Raw genomic sequence first — 21,097 nt, 5'->3', positions numbered from 1 at the left:
TATTCAAAAATGCTATTCCCATTATTTTAAAAGCACAAATCTAACCATGCTTCTGTTCTGTTCTTAGAGTCATGACTAACCTTTGGAAACAATCTCAAATCCTTGTGTCACATTCTTTTATAGTTTGGACCCAGCCTACCCTACATTTAAAAAAAAACTTTATATATTTTTTTATAATATATATATATATATGATAGATGATAGATAGATACATGTAATCCTATTTGTCAATTATTGGTGCTGTTAGCTTCTTATCTTCTAAGTTACTAGGTTTTTCTTACAGCTATACTTCCATGCAGGATTTGAAAGTGCAACAAAGTGCAATCTCACATTTGTTTTCCAGAATATCTGCCAGACACTGTGGTGCTCTGTAAAAGGCTTCTGTCGCTCGAAGCTGGATGCTGCTGCAGACGGGACACGCTGTGGTGAGAAGAAGGTGATGTGTCCTTTGCCTGAGGAAGAAAGGTGGGAGGGCACTTGGCCTGGAGTTCTTGGAAAGAGGTGGGAAGAAGGCCCTGGAGGGTGTGATGAGCACCCAGTGTCGCTCACACAGTCAGACCAGACACAGGAAATGATTCCACCTCTGCTGCTCTTTGCAACCTTTGCTGAGACCAAGTGGTCTGTGAGAAAGGGCTGAGCACAGCTCTATACTTTACCTGCAGAGCATTAGCCCCATCTTCCCCTGATGAACTTCTATGGAATTCCCAGGTCTTTTTGGAGCTTGCTAATCAACTTTAATTTTTGACATTTCTCCCTCAAGACTGGAAAGCATAGGCGAGTGGCTTCTTCTTTTCATAAACATCAGATTGGGGTCCTTTATAATCTTCCTTCTTACTGTCTGGCATGACTAAAATGTCTTAAAGTTCTGCCCACTTTCTTAAGTAGAAAAGTCTTACAGCCACAATTCACAGACATTAGATCTCCTCCAGACTGCCCAAGGGGATGGTAACCCACTAAGCAAGTTGGATTATTGTGGGTCTCTCTGGCCTAGGAGTTTAGTGGGTATCTTTATACAGCTTGAGTTTGGCACCATCCATCATTGAGTTTATAGATGCAGTATAAAACTGATACTAGACTAAACCTAATGAGGAAGTATGTGAGCCCTTTTTGTGTGGCCCCTGATGTATTATCCTAGGAAGTCTGGCTTGGAAAGAATTGGGTTCAGACTAAGAAAGCCTTTGGCCCTGCTTGCTGTGGAATCTTCCTGATATGTGTTCCCTCTATCGTTATCTCTTTGCAGTGGTGTATGGCTGGAAAGTGTATCACAGTGGGGAAGAAACCAGAGAGCATCCCTGGAGGCTGGGGACGCTGGTCACCCTGGTCCCACTGCTCCAGGACCTGTGGGGCGGGAGCTCAGAGTGCAGAGAGGCTCTGCAACAACCCCGAGTAAGGCCTGGCATGATTTGCTTTCCTTTCTCTGTACGTACTGGGACACTATTCTCGAATGGCAGGACACTATTCTTGAAGGTGTCTGAGAGAAATTAGATCAATTCCCAAAGGCCAAAAGACCCAGACGATTCACACAGGGTGAAAAAAGGACTTCTGTTTCGGTATGTTTTTACTTGGCATTGGAGTCTTAACTGACAAGTAAGCTTATTCCATCATTTGGATGAAACAAAGCCAATTTCTTTTAAATGTATAAGAAAATTTCTTTTAAACATTCTAGGCAGAAGCCTCTAGGAGCTTATTCAATTTAGATCCTTCCAGATAACTACACTCTATCAGCAAGAAGTAGATTCATTAAATTCAGTTTTGTTGATATGATTATAGGCAGGTTTCAATCACAATGAATGTACAATTACATAAAAGTATTCATCCTTCATGTAAGTAGTAAAATGGTCATGCACATTTCTGAAGTTAATTATCAATATTAATATTCTAGCAACATATTTTTATGAATCTTAGGATTCCATAATGGCCTGTAAAGGATTTCATAATTCACTTTCTATTTTTTTTTCTTTTTTTTTTTTTTTACAGTTTCTTTGATGTTTGTTGCAGTCAAAAAGATCTGTTATAATTTGTGACACATGTTGTTATTGAACTCAGATCTGGAAGAGCAGTGCTCTTATCTAGCATTTCAGACTTTCTATTTTTTTAAAGATTTATTTATTTATCATAATACAGTGTTCTATCTGCATGTATGCCTTCAGGCCAGAAGAGGGCACCAGATCTCATTACAGATGGCTGTGAGTCACCATGTGGTTGCTGGGAATTGAACTCAGGACCTCTGGTAGAGCAGCTAGGGCTCTTAACCTCTGAGCTATCTCTCCAGCCTTCCATTTTCTATTTTTAATTCAATATTTTTTATATAATAAACTTATAATGTTACATATGTGTGTGAGTTAAGTTTAAATTGTCATGCTCTTAAATATATTGCATTCTTGATTTCATTACTTTCTCACATACAAGTTTCTAAGTATACAATTTTTAAGGATGCATTTGATACTTCTTAGAAGTGTAAACTAGATTACACTTCTTTTTTCCTACACTTGCCTTTGCTTTGAAGAATAAGAGCCATGTTTTTTAAAAGCAAGTGTTAAAAGTGATTACAAGGCCTCTCAGTATCTTAAGTTCCAAATTTTTTCCTCTCCTTTGCTTAATAAACATAGTACTATATATACTAAAAATATATATATATATCATATGTACATGTGTTATATATGCATACTATTTGCTATATATAAAGTGTGTTTTTCTGAGAATTAGATTTTAATATCTGTATCTTAATATATTACCTATTATATAATAAATTACAAATAAGTGGTACTTACGAGGTCACCACTTACAGATATAAAGATTTGCTTAAGGAATGATGTAATTGTTTTAAAATTTTGTCCCTCGATAAAACTGTATTACTTCAAAAATTCAACAGCAGGACTTTCTTATATAGTACTTTATTTTCAGAGAAAATACTTATCAGTTTGGCCAGAAATGTGCTTTTAAAGGTAGAAAATATGGACAATTTTCTCTGAGACTTGTGAGGTGTGTTCAGCCACTACCCCTAAACTTGGGAAGATGTTCAGTAACATATTGGTCTTCAGAGAAGGTAGGGGCTAGCTGAGGAATTGAAGAATGATTCCCTAGTTCAGTGTTAGAAGATAAGGTATCCGAAAGCCCATCTCCAAGGCTGCAATTTCTCACTCTCATCGGGTAAGTGATAACATCTGATGCCAGGACTCATTTTCCTGACTTTATTGAGACCACTGTCAATGGGAACTATAGCCGGTTTCTTTTTTTGGGACAATAACCAGCTCCCAAATCATGACACAGAGACTTTCTATTAGTTATAAATGCTCTGCCTAGCTTAGGCTCGTTTCTGGCTAGCTCTTTTAACTTAAATTAACCTGTTTCTCTTTATCTACCCTTTGCTTCAGGGATTTTTTTTCCTTTTTTCCCTTCTGTATGTCTTACTGTCACTGCTTCTTATGTCTGGCTGACTGGTGGCTGCCTGGCTTCTTGCTCTGGGTGTGGCTCTTTCTTTCTCCCTTGTTCTCTTCTCTCATTCTTCTCTTTCATTCTTCCTCTTTGATTATTCCTCCTGTTTATTATTTCTGCCTGCCAGCCCCATCTGTTCTTCTCCTGCCTAGCTATTGGCCATTCAGCTTTTTATTAGACCAATCAGGTGCCTTGTGCAGGCAAGGTGAAACAAATGCAACACATTTTTACATAATTAAATACACATCCTTACATCATTAAACAAATACAACATAAACAAATGTAACACACTTTTACACAGTTAAAGTAATGTTCTGAAGCATAAACAAATGTTAACACATCTATGCTTAGTTAAAATAATATTCCACAATAGGGAACAAGTTGTATAAAGATCTCTGTGACCCACAATCACACAGTCAGATTAGTGTATGCGCCAGCTATACTCACTTATGCTGGAAGACTATAGCTTTCTTTGATCACAATTAATACACAACTGTCTAAAAAATTATTTTTCTCTGGGTACTTTTCCTGACCTTGTCTTTGACAGTGGTCAAGTGAGACAAACCACAGGGATACTGGCAGAGTTTGGCTTATAAGAGACTCTTAGTAATGTTCATTGAATGGAAATATGATGGACAGGTGCCAAGTCACAGAGTCTCTGTTATTGAATGGATACTAGCATGACCTCAGAAGTTAAGGACAGTTCTTAGTACCTCCTACAAGGAAGAGATGAATGAAAAGCCTGCTAGGTGAGCTGCCCTAAGCTCGAGTCACACTAAGAAAGATGGGAAGGGAGTGGAGTAATTCTGATGAATGTCAAAGAGAACAAGAACATGACTAAACTTGTATGGTTGTCTCTCAGGGCTGCAGATTGGCTGAGACAGCCATGGATAAGAACTCGGGCTATAGATCATAACACATGGTCCAAACCTTGGCTTTGCCACTGCCAGCTGGGAAAAGACACTTCTTACTTCCAGCTTGTACTTGCATCTCTCCTGCTCACGAATCAGCCTTTTCTCTGAGACTGTTCTCTAGGTCTCTCCCTTCCAGGAACTCTTTCTAGCCAACCCCACTTCCACTTAGTGCTCTCTCCTACCAAAGCTTTGTTCTACTCAGGGTCAGGCATACTTAGTTATTGTGTTAAAATTGCTCACTTTTTACATAGTTTTGTTAAGGGCTAGAGAGATGGCTCAGCTATTAAAGGCTAGGCTCACAACCACAATTTATTTTAATGTTTTTCACAATATTGTAAATTTCAAGGAAGCACAGGACTTGTGTTGACTATATACTAATTCTGTCTTCCTCACAGCCTGGTGTTGAGAACAGTGTTGTATTTCCTTCCATGTTGGTTGGTATTCACGATCTCTAAAAGAGTGTATTGTGTTGTCAATTCTTAGCATGTACTAAATACTACTCTATTAAATATTTATGTGCGTTGTCTCATCAGACCTTTAATATCTTTGTAAAATAAAGATCAGTATGTTCATTTCACAATAAAAAACAGCTGAGGCTCAGACAATTAAGATAGCTTGTTTAGATTCATCTGACTGCTAGAAAGTTAAGCTGATTTGAGCTCCAGTCTTTGGCCCCATTAAGTAACACTACAGTGATGGTCACTGTATCTCTCTGGGGTACAGCAAGATACAGGTAAGAAGGTGAAATAAGTCACCTGGGAGCTTTCAAAGGATATACAGCTGCCCTCTGCTTCTCTGAGAGCAGATTTGATACACTATCTGAGGGGTTCTCATATCCCCACATGAGTTACAAAGGAAATAAAATGTGGCAAATGTGTTCTAGAAATAAGATTAATTTACTTCTTTATTGAATAGTTAAGATGTCACTGTGCTCACAGCACTACACAGAGGAATTAGAACTTGAACAGTGTCATTAAAGGACTATCTTCAGGAAAATCCAGTAAATACAGTTAGAACAAGGAATGTCTTTTAAAATGAGAAAGAGATCACTTGTGGTTGGAGTCCAGGAAGGATTTATGATGGAGGAGCATTTATTTGGTCCTCAAAGAATAGACAGCATATAGACATGTGAAAGCTCAAGAGGAAGGAAGTCCAGCAGAGGCACAGAGAAACACTATGACATAGGGAGAAGTATATAAAGAAGATTATGCAAAGTAAGACAGAGAGAGAGTCAGTTAAGCCAGGACCACAAAAGCCAGTCTCAAGATCTGAGACTTGATTGACATGATTTCCAGCTGCCGAGTGACACTAAGCATCCTTAAACAAGAAACTAATAAACTTAAGATAATCTAATAGTATACAGACAACATTGTGCACCATGGATTGTATTTGTTTTCAATTGGCAAAGGGCACACAGGAATGAAGGACTGAGCAACAGTCAGACTGGTCTGGTAGCTAAATAACTGAGGAAGAGAAAACACATATAAAAATACAACTCTATAGGCTGGACATGGTGGTGAATGCCTTTGTTGTTGTTGTTTTGTTTTGTTTTTTCAAGACAAGGTTTCTCTGTGTAACAGTCCTGGCTGTTCTGAAACTCACTTTTTATAGGCCAGGCTAGCCTCAAACTCAAAGAGATCCACCTGCCTCTGCCTTCCAAGTGCTGAGATTAAAGGCTTGTGCCAAGCATGCCCAGTGAATGCCTTTGATTTTAGAACTCTGGAGGTGAAGACAGATCTCTGTGAGATCAAAGCCAGCCTGGTCTACCTGGCAAGTTTCAGGCCAGTCAGGAGTACATAATGAGATCCGCTCTCAAAAACAAACAAATAAATAAATAAATGCAAACAACTGGTAGCCGGGTCCAAGATTGGCCACGTATGACTGATTCTGCAATCTGTCTGGCCATTGTTATTGCTAAGAAGGAATCAGAGAAGGAATAGATGTTGAAAGGAAAATGATGTTTCTGTTTTGGTCATATATTTTTTCCTGAGGATTTTACAGTTGATATATACATATATATATATATATATATATATATATATGGAAATATATATAATTAAAGCAGGCATATATAATTAAATTAGGCATATATGTGTATATATACATATATGTATATATATATAATTTAAAAACAAGAACCTTAGGACTGAAAGACTGGTGTGAAACATACACCTCCAAACAGTATGTAATTGGAAGGTTTTTATCTCTTTCTTTAGGTCAGAAACAGGCATGGTTTGACAAGGAATAGTCATAAGGGAAATAGTTGGCTTCTCGGGAAACTCAAAGAACAGTCTGTCTGTTTCCTCTGCAGACCAAAGTTTGGAGGAAAATACTGCACCGGAGAAAGAAAACGCTATCGCTTATGCAATGTCCACCCCTGCCGCTCAGACACCCCGACTTTCCGGCAGATGCAGTGCAGTGAATTTGACACTGTTCCCTACAAAAATGAATTCTATCGCTGGTTCCCAGTGTTTAATGCAGGTAAGGGGCCTTCAACATGAATCTCAGACCAAGAGCTTCTCAGAAGCCCTGCAAAGGTCAACAGAGAAAGAGCTGTACCATCGGGGCTCTCAATTGTAGAAGACAGTTATACTGACTGGCTCAAGCTGACCTCTAAATGTTGAAGGCTGAATATGTCCAGTTCTTCTATGTAGGAGATAAAAGTGATGTCCTTCAAACATAGTGCCTTGCTTTCAATAAATGGGACATGCAGGAATTTAGTTATTCATTGCTTGTTGGTGGTCCCATGGAACCAAATGTAATTTCAGTAGATATTCAGAACAAATGGGGTGGTAATAATTTCAATGTAGCTGATGAGTTTATGTATAATAGATCTTTCTGTGAATAAAAGCCAAAGTAAGGAATTAAAAAAAGTCATTCCATATGGAGGAGAACAGCTCAAAAAAGTCAAGATAGTAAGAATGCCTTAATCAGAATTTAATACTGGGCCTGAGGTCAACATTTCATATGCGAAGCACAGCATAAGAAGATTAGAAAGTTAGCCGGGCGGCAGTGGCACACACCTTCAATCCCAGCACCTGGGAGGCAGAGCCAGGCAGATCTCTGAGTTCAAGGCCAGTCTGGACTACAGAATAAAATCCAGGACAGGCACCAAAACTACACAGAAAAACCCTATCTCGAAAAACAAAAACAAAAAACAAAAGGAAGAAGAAGATTAGAAAGTAAAACCAAAGATCTAAGGATGCATGTCAAGGGATGGAGACATAACTGAAGAATGTAACTATGGCTTTGGCCACACTGTCAGATATAATTCTACATTCTCTCCTGAACATGAAGTCAGCGATCCTTCACCTATGCTAATCATTGTTATTTGAACAAGGAATAAAACAAGGGATAGGCAAGGGAGTAAAAAGAGCAGCTAATCTAACTTTCCTCTAATTATTAGATTCTTGACATTCCAATGTGTTGAGATGATGCAAGAATCTCGCCCTTGGCTTCTAAAACAATTCAGTCCACAGTCTGGAAAGAAAAACTCTACCAAGATTTGCCCACTGTGAGTCTCCAAAACATCTTGATAGCTATCAATTTTCCTTGTCCCCAGTTCTTGCTTTGTGTGAGTGAGACGATTGGTTACTGGTGCAACTGAAACATTTGTTTATAGGGAAACCAATGTGCACACTCACATGGGCTCCCAAAATAAGTAGTGATGAAGGTCATTTAGTCAGTGCCGTCTATGTCTATATTCTGCATATTGTGTGTTTTGCTGAAACGGTTGGGGTCACTGAATGCATGGGCTGAATGAGTAGCCCTGTAGGCCTAATCCACTGGTGTCGTGGGTGCTCTGTTTGTATCCCAGCCCCTCCCCGAGTTTGGAATTGGACTTGTCTGTATTGAATGCTGGTGGCTCAAATAGCTTGACTCGGAATGAAAGGGTTGATTCATTTGGCTTTTCATTAGTTTATAATTATCATGTACCTGTTTTTGCTTAGTATGACTATAGGTACTAAATAAATGAGGGCAATAAGAGTAGTCAAAGCTTTCATATGCTTTAGAGTGACTGGTTTGCAGTCAATTTCCACTGGAATTGAATGTGCTGGTGGCTGAGCTAACTGCTTATCTGGGATTAAAAGCATCAACCCTCTCACCTCCTGTTTTCCCCACAGCCCTTGTGACCTACCCACCCATCTGAGTAGCTGCTGTTTCCCCCAAGCCACATAAAATGCATCCATACTTTTCCTCCTCATCTGACATATTTTTTATTCTTCATTTTAAGTTTGGTTCTTTTACTTCTAATGATTACTTCTTAAGATTATTAACCCCAAAGGTTGAGCCATTCTGTTTTAGCAGGATCAAAAATGCAACCTTTGTTTGAATAATTACATTCAATTACATGAGCTTTTTTGGGAGAGCAGATGAATCACACAGTGGGAAGGTAAGATTCATCTATTAAAAACAAGTTTTATTTATTTATTTTTTTTTTTTGCATTTTTGGTACCTAACGATCACTTTTAGAGTCATTGCTGATAAGTATTAAGTGGTCCCATTTCTGCAGAGCTGAAAGTGCAAACTTTGACTCATTCAGCCACACAACCTTGTTGGTAAGGTGAAGCAGACAATATGAGGGCCAGAGTTCTCCTGTAAATTGATCTGAGTGCTTTCACTTAGCCAAATCACAGATGCTATTGAGATCTAGAGGGAAAACATCACATGACCAAGACAAAAGGTTGCAGCAGGGTGGGTGAATAAATGGGAAACAATAAATCAGCACTAGAGGTTTTAGATTCTATGGTTGACATGTGGGTCAGTGAATCTCTGATACACATGACCCATGAGAACAAAGACCATCCATTGCCACCCTTGTCTCCCTACTTACTTAGAGTCCCATGTGACAGGATAATGATATCTATAGAATCCCCTCAAAGAACCATGAGAGAGAAGCTAGAGAAGTGGGACAGGGACACACAGAACTTTTGACTCAGCATTCCAAACTGTTCAAGGGGCACTAAACCTTCCATTTGCATTGCCTTCTTCAATCGGAGTTCTCTCAGGTCTAAAGCATTGATGAACTCTGAAAGGATAAAGGCAGTAGGTCTAGTGGAAGGGGGAAGGAGACCAGAGTCAGGGAGTTATAATGGGGAACAGCAGGGGTAAGAGGGTAGTCGAGATGAGGGGAGAGGGAAATCTACTAAGACACACTTGGTTTGAAAATGCCACAGTGTTATATAATATATGCTAATTTTTAAGACCAATTAAAAAACAGTGGCTGCTCTACATGCTGCCTGTTATTATTTTTGCCACAAATATCTATGGATATTTTAGAGGTTTCACAAACCACACACTTACATTCAACAGATATTTGTGTTTTGTATGTGCAGCATACTTCATATATGTTTGTATGGTCTAGCACTAAAAGGTGTATCCTATACTGGGAAAACAGAATGGAGGGAAGTTTTGGAATAAGGACTTCTCATCATGGAGATATGTTGTGATTATCATGAAATAAAGGAGAGTATTCAAGTTCTATTGTTTCAAAGCTACAACATTATTATGGAAAGAAATATATGTGTTTTATAAACTATAAATGTTCCCAATCAAATGAAAGAAAAATGCACTTTCATTATATCATCACACTTAATCTATTCTTAGAAAGCAATCATTGTCAACAGCGCACTTTTTTGTTTGCACAAGGATAGATTGTTCCTGCTGATTATGAAACTTTATTGAGTCACTAAGTATAGATCATGGAATGAAAGTTCATGTATTCCTCTCAGTTAATTGTACAGCATCCCATTACAGAAATTCAACTTAGTTGATATGTGCATTTCTCTTTGGATAAGCATTCCATTGCTGCATGAATGTTCTTGACTTCTCTCACTAAGGATAATGCTTATTTTTAATGACAGCCTGAGTTAATAATGTCTCATGATTAAAATGACATTCTATGTTGATCTATATAGAATATTTTCACTAACAATATTGATAATGCCATTTAGTTAATAAAGATGAATTAGAAATCTTTTGTAATAGTAATGTTTAATAGTAACCACTCTGGAAGCAGTTAATGCTTTCATGTTTACAACACTATCCTTCAAAGAGCCTTCTCTGTGCAGATGAAACTCTGAAAACTTTGAGTTAGTTGGGAATAAAATTTGGATCACAGTAGCTCAAACTCTAGTGCTGAGTGAAAAAGACTCCCCAATCCTGAACTTCTTTCTACATCTTATTGGTTATATTCCTTCCCAGCCTGTCCTGGCTGGCAGTAGCTGATCAACGTACACTTGACCTGAATGTCTCTAAGAACATGGCTGTTGAGGACACCACAAACCCACAGCCATAGAAATGTCAACAGGAGGACCTCTGTAGTTAAGACACAAGCAGGATATCCTTGAATGAGGTCCACAGTTACAGTAAAAGAAAGTCTGGAGATACTCTCTGTCTGAACAAGATCTATATTCCTTATGCTAAATGGGCAAGCTGCCAGTTATTTAGAAAATATGAAGACAAAGCATAAACTTAAAGCAAGGTTGATTAATGATGAATAATCTGCAGAGAGATATTGTGTTTGTTTGTTTGTTTGTAATGATAACTGAGCAGCTGTTACAAATCTCTTAACTACTTGAAGAAATTGGAATGAAACTCATAAAATGCCAATGCTACTTTTTTTTTTTTTTTTTTTTTTTTTTTTTTTTTTTTTTTTTACTTTAGCTGCTGTAAGAATGCTTCTGTGATGCTATTAAAGTGCAACCATCAATGCTACTTTTAATGAACTTTAGAACACCTTAAGCTAATGATGAGGATATAGAAATGATGACCATCATTTGCTGAGCACTTGTTTGTATTTAGCATAGAGCCGAGTTCTTGACATACTGCTGAAGCACAGAAAGATTAAGTCATTTTCTCATGATAATGTTAGATTTTCATGAACTGAAACTCTTTCATCTGTTCTCTGTAGAAATTATTATTTCAGCATCTAATATTTTCTCCATATATACGCACCATGAGATAATGTATATTAAATTAAAATGGAATCCAATTGGTGTGTTACCGAGTTTGTGTAGTGGTACAAAAAAAATGGACCCATTAAATATCTCATCAAAGACATTTATGTGGAATTAAAAAATTTTTAAATGACATATTGAAGTGGGTAGTACTCTGGACTCTGAACTCAAACAATCTGGTGGATTAGCTTTGCCATTCATACTGGAAGACCAAGGGATTTACCTCTCTTATACCTACATTTTCTAAATCTTGATATAGGTAATAAAATTACTAACTTCACAGGAGTTGTGAAAGAGGATAACCTCTATAAATCAAAACAAAGTCCAGAAATAATGTTTAGTAAAGCATTACCTGCTAGTTTCAGCAAGTCAAATTTCTTTTAATTTACTATATAAACAAGACTAGCAAAAAATCTCTTTGGATAGTTTTATCTTTCAGAAGGGATGTTACACATCACAGACCCACAAACGAGCATGGGGACTTCACCACTCAGAACTTGGCGTAGTACTTAACATGGATAGAGGGTTATTCACTATAAAAACACATTTATATGACTATAAGATCAGTGCCTCCTTAAATCTTGCATTCTACTTCATACCCTGACTCTTCCCAGAAGCTTTGAAGTAAATAGGCATTTTATTTTGTTTGCAATAGAGTCTTACCATATAGCCTTGGCTGTCCTAGAATTCATTATGCAGACTAGGCTGGCCTCATATTCACAGAGATCCATCTACTTCTGCTTCCTGGGTGCTGGAGTTAAAGGTGTGTACCAGCACACCTGGCAAAATGTAACTTTTAAATGAAACCTCTGCAATTATTGAGGAATGGTTTCCTTTTCTGCATGTGTCCAAATGCAAACTCATGAATCTGATTTCTCAAACTAAAATCAATGTCACAGTAATTGGTTCCCCAGATTGAACATATGAACGAATGTTCTCATCCCTGGGAAAGCATAATTATTCCCAGGTGGCTGCCCCATGTGCTTCTCTACTCCAGTTTGGTCAGTGACAGTGTTAATCTCACTGCCATGAAAGGAAATTGACAGTAATCCCAGTTTATGTTTTACCCTCCATTTTACGATCCTGTCCATGGCTCTTTGTAAAATAATCTCCTTGACATATTCCAGCTCTGTCCATCTTCTCAGGCAACTATGAAATCGTTTGGTAGTCTTCATTTACATATCCCTTACTTTAAGCTTTATACTGATATATCTGACCTCTGTCTCCAGTCTGTCCAGAGGACTTAGTATTTAGTGTTCAGACTCTTTGCTCCTGGCTATGCTTGCTTGAGTTTTACACTTTTATTTTTGTCACATGGATCATCACATCCTTAAACCAACATAGTTCTGGACACCTTAGTTTTGCATCTGATGTTTATCCACATAGGATAAGGCTAGTCTCAGCATCAAGAGGCCACCAGCTCTGCCCATAACACACAGATCTAAGGGAGCTTTCTATGGGGATTTCTGAAGAAGACATTCTCAAGTTCTCACCTAAAGAAGTGTGGGCTGGGGGATAGCTTATGGTATAGAGTGCTTGCCTTAGCATGTGGGAGGCATTAAATTCAATTTCTAGCTCTGCAATAAAATACCACACCCAAACTATATCATTTAAAAGAAAATACATATTACTGAGTAGCACATGTACAAGTGGGTGTGTTTTATCATTGTTCTGTCTTTGTTCCCAAGGCAGTGAAAACCTGACCCTAAGAATGACTTCCAAGTGGGACCCAGGGTAAAGGGATGGACTCCTGTGATAATTAGGTTCTGTTCCAATTTGCAAAATCTCATATTCTTTGCCTCGATGTAGCTGTCGATTTGTATCTAAGCACTTCTTGGGGTTGGGAGAAATATGACTACTCATTAGGGGGTATGTTAAGATGGATGGTGCTGATGTTGGTGCCATGGAAAGGGACTGCCTCCCCCCTAAATCTTGGCTTGCCTTGCTACAGAGGGCAAGTGTCACACTTGTCTTGATCCTGTATTACCTGTTATTATTGATTTTCTAGGTTAACACTAAATGTCCCAGGCTTTCTTATTTTTAGGTACATAGTTCAGTGTAGGATTGAAAAGTCTCTTCATTTACAACCAAGGGCATAATAGTATTTTCAATCAATCTCACAAATGTAATTAATTATAAAGTTTTGCTGACAAAAAGACGAAAAATGCCTACATTTTAGCCAGAGTCTCGGACAGGCAAAAGATGGGTTCTTAAATAGTTCTTGTAGGTCTTGAGTACACAGGAATCTTGGGGGAGGGTCTGAGCTACAGAGTTAACTCATGGGGATTTACCTTTTTCTCACTTCAGCACATCCGTGTGAGCTGTACTGCAGACCCATAGATGGACAGTTTTCTGAGAAAATGCTGGAGGCCGTCATCGATGGCACCCCTTGCTTTGAAGGCGGCAGCAGCAGAAATGTCTGTATTAATGGCATATGTAAGGTATTGGGTATGTTTCTTTAATCTACAACTTTACAAAATGGTGGTTTTTGAAGTTATGAAGTCAGATGTTGTGGCTTATACCTTTATGGCATTTACATGTATCCAATTTCTTCATTAATAAATGGTCAGATATACAAGAAGATAAGAACTCTCGATACTCATTAAAGCCAGAGTTTGTTCTGAATAATTTTTCCAGCTGATATTTTATTTTTTGATTTGCTAATGGTTACAATGATATTATTTTAGACATCAAGCAGAGTCAAACAGAAGAGCCCAATTGAAGGCACATTATAGGAAAAGGCAGCCTAGACTATTTCAAGAATATTAAATTTGAAAAAAAAAAAACTCATCCTAATAATGTTTTCTATAAAGCTTCTCCATTGTCAACCCGAGTGTCTGAGAAGGAAAGAACATGATAGGTAGCAATAACATAGACTGTTGGTTTTAAGTATTTTCTAGACTCACGCTATTAATCAACTCAAGCTTTATGCATTTAGACCTGATGTGTTAATGCTGTGAAGAGTAAAGCCATTAAAACTATTTCTTGTCACTTGTGTTTAATTTTTCAAAGAATGGAGGGATAAGTCTTGTGATTCAAATCCCAGGCATAAATCTATCTAAAGAGAAGGAGCTTTTAGTTAGTTAAAGGAAAATGGCCCCGTGACACCTAATGTACTGTTAATAAAACAATGCTTTAGTCCTCATGCTCAAGACTAGGAAATCATTCCACACCATCATTTACTAGCTGTATCATCTTGGACATCTTTCTGTAAGACTCAACTTTCTGCCATAAAATTGGGATATTATTTTTCTCACTTTTATTATTTATTTGAAAATTTCATGCAATATATACTAGTCATATTCACCTTCCTCCCAAATCCAACTCCCAATTCCCTACCCACCTAACTTTGTATCTCTTTTTTTCCCCCATCAAGTATAGTTTCTGTTGCCTTTGTACTCTTGAGTCTGTGGCATGCCTCTAAAGTTGGGTCAGCCTGCCAGAGGCTACACCATTCAGGAAATTTGATTCTCCTTGATCTATCAGCTATCAGTTGCTAATAGCTCCATGATGAGATTTTCGTCTGGCTTGAGCTTGTGCGGGTCTTATGTATGCTGCCACAACTGCTGCCAGATCATGGGTGCAACTGCCTTGCTGTGTCTGGAAAACACTGTCCCCTTGTGTCATCTGCTGCCTCCAGTCCTTACAATCTTTCTGCCCCCTCTTCTCCAGTGATTCCTGAGCCTTGGGAGGAGACAGTTTGATATAGATGTCCCATGTAGGGCTGGGCACCCTGAAAGTCTCTTATGCTCTGCATGCTAACCAGCTGTGTGAGCGTCTCTATTAATTATTATCTACTTTAAAAAGAAGCTTCTCTGGTGAGGGTTGAGAGACACACTAATATCTGGGTATAATATAATTAGGAATCAATTTAGTACTGTGGCCATTTAACAGAGTAATAGTAGCAGGTTCTCCCCCTAGGACCTCGGACCTGTCTAGCCACAGATTCTTGACTCTGATAAGAGTGACAGGTCTGAGTTTCAGCCTGTAGAGCAGACCTCCCATCCAATCAGAAAGTGGCTGGTTGCTTCCATGACATTCATGCCACTATTGCTCCAGGGCCCCACATTTTCAGGCCAATTAGAGCTCATAGGGTTCACATCTGGCTAAGACTGATGGTCACTCTTCTCCTCCAGTGGTCTGATAGCTCTTTTCAACACTATGAAAGCTAGCCAGTAGGGATGAAGCTTGTAGGTGAGTGCCAGCTTTATTTCTCCATGTTCTGATCCAAGTATGTAGTATCTTTAGCCATACGATCTTACCCTCAAATTCTTGAGGGTACCAAGAGAGCTAGCAATAGTTTGTAAGGTTTGCAGGATCTGTGGGAATTTACTGGTCAACAGCTCTACAAGAGATAAGCCATTCTTGGTACTTGGCCTTTTATTTGCTGGCCTCTGGTAACTAGTAATAGCATCTTGCGCCATTATAGGGTAACTTCCCTTTAACTCTTTGTATATATGTATATATACATCTATAGTAGTAGTTTCCATGTGATTTATTCAAAATGTCTTTGATCATAGTTATTGCTCCTTGTATCCCCACTTTACCCTTCCACTTATCCCCCACCCATTTAAACTTTTCTGTTCATTAGCACTTCAGCCCTTCACTCCACTGCATTCTGTCTTCTATTTCCCTTCTTTTGAAATCCACCTCTCATGGCTTCTTATTAATTTCTTGGCTTCTGTGGGGGTTCCAAATGGAATACACATATCCAAAGATTCAAAACTAACCTCCATAAATGAGAGGAAACCAAGCAATGCTTGCCTTTCTGAGTCTGTGCTACTCATAATGAGTATTTCCAGTTCCATTCTTTACCAGAAATTTTCATAATTTTGTTTTCCTTGGCCGTTTGATAATATTCCATTGTGTAAATGAACTACCCTTCAGAGAGTTCTCAAAGGATGAAACACAAAAGACTGAAAATCATTTTTAAAATGTCAACATCTTTAGCTATCAGAAAAATACAAGTGAAAACCATTTTGATATTTTATCTTATTCCAATCAGAAGGTCTAAGAGCAAAAACAGGTGAACAAGCAAACAAATAAAAGTAAAATACAGTGATGATAAATGCTGACTGCCTGGCATCGGTATGGTAAAAGGGGATACTTACTGTTGGTGGGGATGCAAACTGATATATCCCCTATGGAAATCAATGTAGAGGTCAGGGCTGTCAAAAAGCTAGGAGCAGATGTACCACATGATCCAGCTGTACAACTCTAGGGCATATACCCAAAGGACTCCCCATCCTAATAGAGGTAATTGATCATTGATGTTCATTATTGCTCTATTCACAATAGCAAGGAAATGAGAACAGCCTGGGTGTTTAAAGGACAATGAATGGATGATAAAAATGAGGATAGTACATTGTATGCATGTATGAACTTTTCAAACAATAAATAAAAATGTTATTTTTTAAATTAGGATTTTAATATATCTACTTAATATGGACTGCCAAATATTTTTTATGAGATCATATTCCCTAAACTGTTAAAAGATGCACTGATATACACAATAAACTCAATGAATTTTACTTTGTAAAAAGTTATAACAATGTTTTTTTCAACTGAGCAGAATGAAAAACTATTGCATAAATGTTTAGTGTCATAGGATGGTATATTTTCCATCTTGAAATTTCTTTTGTCTTTACCTGAATAGAGACCAAAAACATAGGAGGCAAGATAGTGATTTCCAGGTTCAAGTCATGATTAGGCTTCAATTTTAAAAGCATTCAACCAAAATTTTCATTTAAACTTAGTTTTCATGGCAGCTACAAAGAGCCCCCAAACATGTATTTTGGATTAGGTCAGTTTAGATAATTCAGGACCAGACAACTCCAACTTTCTCTAAAGAAGAAATTCTGGCTAATGTAGATGTCCTGACTACATTTTAGAAGCATCATGACAGCTTTTAAAAATTACTGATTTCGGAGCTTTATCTCAAACTGGTTAAGTCAGAATCTCATGGCAGAGACACTGATATTTTAAAAGCTCCCAACTTGATTATGCAGTCAGGGCTGAGAACTGTAGTCACCAGAAAGGTAATGCTAAAATTGACTTTTAGACCTGAGTAAATTTGCATGTATAAAGATACCATTTTATTTTGCATATGAAAACCGGTGTTTTGGGCAAAATATGAGGAGTCCTGGTTGTCTCTACTGAAATCAATCAAATGGACATAATAGAATTTCTTTCAGTTGGCTTTCTACTCTTTCTAGATGTCAATTAAGGTCTTTTTCAGGAGCTATAGCTGCCTACTTTCTGAAGATCCACACTAAGTTTTTAAGCTCAAAAACTTATGTCAAATAAAATATACGTAATAGTCTAGATGCATATCTCCCAAGATCTAGGCTGTAGGAATTTTCTAGCATTATTAGTCTCCTTGTTCCATTGCTATAGTCTCTGAATTAGCTAAAGACTGAGTTTCAGATGCAAAAAGTAAGCCGTTGATTCTTCCTTAGCGGGAAACAGCAAACCACCATTTCAAAACTAGCTCTGCCATCAAGCTGTCCGGGTTCAAATTCAAGCTCTGGGAACATGGATCAGGTCAGCCATTCAGGAACAGGTGGTTACAGTGTGGCTGGAGACTGTAGCAAAGAGCCAGAAAGATTGTTCTGGAAACTTCTGTCAGTGTCAACTCAGGTGGTCTGAGGATGCCTTTCCCACTGACGGGAGGAGGAAAGGCCTGTAGAGTATCCCCTGAAAGTGTCTTGAGGGAAAGTGTAAATTAACCTTGGGAGAGAGTGTTGGATGCAGTGTGAGATGCACCAGGGAGAGACTTTGCAGCGAGCCTGGAGGAACAGCCATGGGTGTGGTGGGGGTCATGGACCGCACTCTAAGGGTTTGACCCCAACATTTACAGTGGTTGTGAGCTATTGAAGGGGTAAGATGAAAGGTGATGTAAGAGCTTCAATATGACTGGGGAAACTACTTAGCCTCTCTGGACTACACCTTAAAGAGGAAAAGTAAAACTATAGTAGGGCTATGATAAACCCGCTTCCTATCAGCTTAAGACCAAAGAAACATACTGTCTTAGAATTCTAGATGCTAGAAGTCTGAAATCAAGTGTGAACATGGCCTTGTTCCCTCCGAAGCCTTTAGTGAAGACTTTGGCACCCCATGTCAGTTCTGACTTTCAGCTCCCTCACTCCACTTTCTGTCTCCATTTTCGTTAGAGCTGTCTTCATTCCATGTGTCTGTGTCTGCAAAACTCTTCATCAGGGTACCAGCTATTGGGGTTAGAGCACTGTAAACCCGTATGACCGCTTCCTCTTTTGATTGTACCCACAATGATTCTCCTTCCTCCATAAGACCACATTCACAGGTACCAGAGGCAAAGATTTCAACATGTGTGAGTGCACATCATTGGATCTTCAGCAAGAATCAACCTTGAAAAATTAAGGCAAGGAAAGCTTTATGTGATTGTCCCTTTTGTTAAGTGGCAATATCCTTGACCTGTTCTCTTCCACTAAGTATAGCTCTGGCCTGCCTTCATACTTAAAGTTTCATTGACTGGGAACAAAAACATCTGAGAATAAGCATCCTTCCAGTCTCTACATCTTCCAAGGACTTTGAAAAAAAAAATGATGACATTGAAGGTGACTTAGGCCATGGTGCCAGTTGGTATATAAGTTCTCAATTTGAGAACTTGCAATGCAAAATAATGCTAAAAAGAAAAAGAAAATGGTGAGATTGCCATTAGATTTCAGCATATGGGAGGCTAAACGTCTGGTGAATTAGGGACCTATTCTCCCTGATTAGTGATCAGGATAATATATCTGCATCGCAATTCTTTCAGGTAAAACTTGATAGAATGGTAGCTATAAGTGGTTCTGACTGTTTTTCAAAAACGCTATCCACCAGGGTGACAATCCATTCCCCAATGATGGCCTCAGAGAAGGGTCATGATGAGATCACTATGCACTTTTGCTAGTGGCAGCACAGCCATCTCTGATTCCACTGGTAACAGAAAGGCCATACAACAAAAGGCTCTGTTTCCAACGCACATGCTGCCAGATTCAAATGTATTTTTTCCTCTTCAGAGCCCACCCACCCCTTTGCCTTATCTGCAGCAAGAACTGACGTATTAGGCACTTCATTTAGTTTTTAGCTCATAGGAGAAGCAAATTGGAGGAGAGATTTTGTTTGCTTTCTGTTACTATGATAAACACCATGACTAAATGCAACTTGGGGAGGAAAAGGTTTATTTCAGGCTATAGATTACAGTCCATAGTTAAAGGATGTTAAGGTAGGATCTCAAGGCAGAATCTGGCTTGCTTCCTGAAGTTTGTACTTAGCCAATATTTTTTTCTACACCTCAGTAGCACAAGAGATAGCTCTTTCCTCATTGACCTGGGTCCTTCTACATCAACTATCAATCAAGAAAATGCAACAAAGGCGTTCCCACAGACCAATCTTATGGGTACAGCCCCCTAATTGAGATAACCTACCATTTCCCTACCTGTGATAACTCTGGACTGTGTCAAGTTGACATCTGAAGCTAACTAAGAAAGTAAGGTCTCCTCAAGAATCTATTTTATGTGCCATAACTTAATATACTAGAAAAATATTCAGGTCTCTCCTCTCCAACTCTTGTCCCCTAGATATGTAAGCTAGTGTTGCTGGAGAAATACAACCAACCACTCAAGTAGAGAGACATGGGCTTGAGGGATTCATATTTAATTTTTGGTTTGTCTTACTTTATTATTCACAGTAAAAGCATTCCTCTGTTGGTAGAGTTTAACTAAAACACTTTAAAATTAACATGTCTCAGAACATGTTTCCGTGGCTCACTCCAAATCAGTGGAAGAATGAAGGTCACTGGGAATATGATTTATAAATGTCAGTTTATTAGAGAGTGCACAGGGTTGGCATAAACATCACTGGTGTGAGGGTTGGCATTTTATTTCTAGCCAGTGCAAACATCTATCTCGAACATTCTTCTTTCCACTGTGACTTGTATAATTAAGTTTTGCCTTTCAGAAAATCTCTTAGTGCTTTTTGTTCCCCAACTAAGTCAGGTAACAAAGAGCCTTTGCACCTACAAGTCAATTAGAGGTGGCTAACCTGAGGATTTGATGTCAGTGGGTTTCCATGATGCTCCACTGGCCAAGAGTATAAAGCTCCAAACCTCTCTTCCTTCCAGTAGATTTGAGGTGGATTTAAAATGAGAAGAAAACTTTCTGTGAGAAGAACAGTAATCTATCTGAGCACAATTCTTATATCCAACATGAAAGAAAATTAAGGACTATGGTATAGTTTCCCCCACATTGTCATGAAAGAAAGCCTGAAACAGAGAAGCTTATTTGAAATTCACATGTTTCATAAACTTTCAAATTCAATGACATGATTTTGGGGGTTTGGTGCTACAGAAAACTCCAAGGTTCATCATGCCCCCTTTCCATTCTGGGAAATTTGAGAGTGAGAAAGATTTGACCATGTTAACAAAATAAATGGGAAGTGAAGGAAAGATGGTTCAGAAGGATCACTGTGCAGAACACGGAATGGACTGGATCCAGAGCACAGGAACAGCATCGAGTTTAGTGAAGAGGAGGAACAGCTAAGTCACCCTCCAAAGGTGGAGGGAGAGAAGGACATGGGATAGGTCCCATATGGCTAACAGGGCAGTGCACTGGTGCAGGGGTCGTGGGGGGCTCTGAAGGGCCCGATGATAGTGCCCAAGGTTAAAGATTCCATCCATCCTTGGTCTGGTATCATCTCAGCTACAGGCTAGAGTCCTCCAATGGTTGCTGGTTGACCTGCTACCCACAGTCAAGAACCAGAAAGAATAAC

The 21,097-nt window shown here is 38.6% G+C and overlaps 1 protein-coding gene across 1 annotated transcript in view; it reads left to right on the top strand.

Annotated features, from left to right (window-relative positions):
- Positions 1 to 21,097, top strand: part of Adamts12 (ADAM metallopeptidase with thrombospondin type 1 motif 12) — a 263,963-nt gene that overhangs the window by 166,954 nt on the left and 75,912 nt on the right. The window contains 4 exon segments of the mRNA XM_028884425.2: positions 344 to 436; positions 1,241 to 1,386; positions 6,661 to 6,830; positions 13,616 to 13,749. Coding sequence (XP_028740258.1) covers positions 344 to 436; positions 1,241 to 1,386; positions 6,661 to 6,830; positions 13,616 to 13,749 — 543 coding nt within the window.

The sequence above is a fragment of the Peromyscus leucopus genome, chromosome 11 (assembly GCF_004664715.2).
Source record: "Peromyscus leucopus breed LL Stock chromosome 11, UCI_PerLeu_2.1, whole genome shotgun sequence".
NCBI classification, from domain to species: domain Eukaryota; kingdom Metazoa; phylum Chordata; class Mammalia; order Rodentia; family Cricetidae; genus Peromyscus; species Peromyscus leucopus.
Note: the sequence above shows the minus strand (reverse complement) of the source record. Positions and strands in the feature narration are given on the sequence as shown.